This window comes from Otolemur garnettii, unplaced genomic scaffold, assembly GCF_000181295.1.
Source record: "Otolemur garnettii isolate 467f Iridium unplaced genomic scaffold, OtoGar3 scaffold00218, whole genome shotgun sequence".
Lineage (NCBI taxonomy): Eukaryota > Metazoa > Chordata > Mammalia > Primates > Galagidae > Otolemur > Otolemur garnettii.
In genome coordinates this window covers 1,248,557-1,250,972 of record NW_003852613.1, presented here as the reverse complement: position 1 = coordinate 1,250,972, position 2,416 = coordinate 1,248,557, and the positions used below count along the sequence as shown (strand labels likewise).

General features: G+C 47.7%; 1 protein-coding gene across 1 annotated transcript in view; it reads left to right on the top strand.

The window, feature by feature from the left end:
• The window catches only part of CLTCL1 (clathrin heavy chain like 1), a 141,502-nt gene that overhangs the window by 76,509 nt on the left and 62,577 nt on the right, over positions 1–2,416 (top strand). Inside the window, 1 exon segment of the mRNA XM_012812677.2 lies at positions 672–785. Coding sequence (XP_012668131.1) covers positions 672–785 — 114 coding nt within the window.

The window sequence follows — 2,416 nt, the reverse complement described above, 5'->3', positions numbered from 1 at the left end:
TTTTTTTTTTTTTTTTAAAGCTTACAGTCCAGAAATTTGCCAAGAGTTAGCTGGTATTTTTCCATTATAGCCTAGGCCTGATACTTTTTGCTTTAGCCTAGCCCCACTAGGCTAACAATTCCACAGGCATTGACGCCAAGCCCCAGGGAAAGAGGACAAGGAGACTCTGCCAGCTGGATAGCCCAGGCCCCCTGAAAGTGGCTCTTCTGTCTGTGCCTGGTGGTGGGCAGTGTGTCACAAGCTCCGGAGTGAAGGGGCCCTGTTTTGTTTTTTGTTTGTTTTGAGACAGAGCCTCAAGCTGTTGCCCTGTCTAGAGTGCCATAGTATCACAGCTCACAGCAACCTCAAACTCTTGGGCTCAAGTGATTCTCTTGCCTCAGCCTCCCAAGTAGCTGAGACTACAGGCCCCTGCCACAACGCCCAGCCATTTTTTGGCTGTAGTTGTCATTGCTGTTTGGAAGGCCCAGGATTTGAACCCCCAGCTCTGGTATATGTGGCTGTCACCTTAGCCGCTTGAGCTACAGGCACCAAGCCCCCTCTGTTTAATATGAGTTGAGTGTCATTTGTACAGCGGCCATGCCAGCCTGTGACTCTGCTCACCTCTCCCCCTTGGTAGCACCTGCCTGCCCCCCAGCACAGCTCCCTGGATTGACCTACAATCTCTCTTCTAGCTGCACATCATTGAAGTCGGGCAGCCTGCAGCAGGAAACCAGCCTTTTGTAAAGAAAGCCATGGGTGTGTTCTTCCCTCCGGAGGCGCAGACTGATTTTCCAGTGGCTATGCAGGTACAGATGTGCTGCTGTGTGATGGTGTCTGTCATAGCAGGTTCACCCAAGCACCCCTGAAACACAGAAGGCCACAGCTTCACCTTACTCAAACCCGTTAGAGGCCACAGACTTTGATGTGTGAGCGAGACACGGCAGGTTCCTGGAAAGGGGCGCCTTGCTCAGGCATTAGGGCAACCTGTGCCCACACTCGAAGCCCGAGGGCTTTTCCCTTTTATTATAGAAGGTTAAATGTTCACTGTGGTACAAGAATATATAATGCATGAGAAGAAAACACTCCTTTGTAGTTAGAACAGTGGGCTGTAAAATAGACCAAAGGTCTTACTCCTTGTTATATGAAACAAGTGTATGTAAACCTTTCTCGAACTAAATTGGGATCACATTGTATGTGTAACATGATGTAATCTCCTTTTTACTTTTTCGTCTTATAAAAATTAGTTATCTAGGAATTTCCAGCAATGTCAATAAATGTAACCGCAGAATTAAACATCAGCTGAGATCCCCCCTGCTGGTAGTCGTGAGCGTCCTAACAGGCACGTTTGGTCACAGATGGAATCTCACGGCCACAGCAGTCTCTGGCCTGTCTGCTCGTGAGCTCTCTACCACGTTGCTGAAATATATGTATCTGTTTCTTTTTTTTCCTTTTTCTTCTTTTTTTTTTAGAGACAGAGTCTCACTTTATTGCCGTGGCATCAGAGCTCACAGCAACCTCCAATTCCTAGGCTTAGGCGATTCTCTTGCCTTAGCCTCCCAAGTAGCTGGGACCACAGGCACCTGCTACAACACCTGGCTATTTTTGTTGCAGTTTGGCCAGGGCCAGGTTCGAACCCGCCACCCTCGGTATATGAGGCTGGTGCCCTACTCACTGAGCACAGGCGCTGCCCAATACATGTATCTGTTTCATTGTTTGTGTTACCTGTTCTGTGGATGTGCCCTAGCTCATTTAAGCAATCCTGTTGGTCGGTATTTATGTTTACAATAAATACTTCCAGGAACATTGTGGTCAATTTATCCTTGTACCTTAGTCTAAGAGTCTGAGGATAAATTCCTAGAAATGACACTGCTGGGTCTGAGGTATATGCCCGTTCCTGCTGGGTCAGGGGGTGTGCAGGTCACAGGCTCAGGACCTCACTGCCCTGCCCGTTCCTGCTGGGTCAGGGGGTGTGCAGGTCACAGGCTCAGGACCACATTGCCCTGCCCGTTCCTGCTGGGTCAGGGGGTGTGCAGGTCACAGGCTCAGGACCACACCATCCTGCCCTTTCCTGTTCAAGCTGCTTCTGGTAGTGTCTGGTGGTTTTCATGTCCTCCCACTGTTTACTCTGAAGTTTTGTGCATTTTTTTCTCTTGAGATCTTTATCTTATTTGTAGGAACTCTTTGTGGGTGTAGCATACCAAGGATCTGATGTGGTTTGAATATTATTCCTAGTAATAATTTACAGAGTGAACCACCTTATGGAAATTTTGCAATTTCATGTGGCTGTGCTATTGTCTCTTTTTTTGTTTGTTATGGTATCATGTTTTTTTTTGTTTGTTTTGTTTTTTGAGACAGGAGCCTCAAGCTATCACCCTGGGTAGAGTGCTATGGCATCACAGCTCACAGCAACCTCCAACTCCTGGGCTCAAGCGAGTCT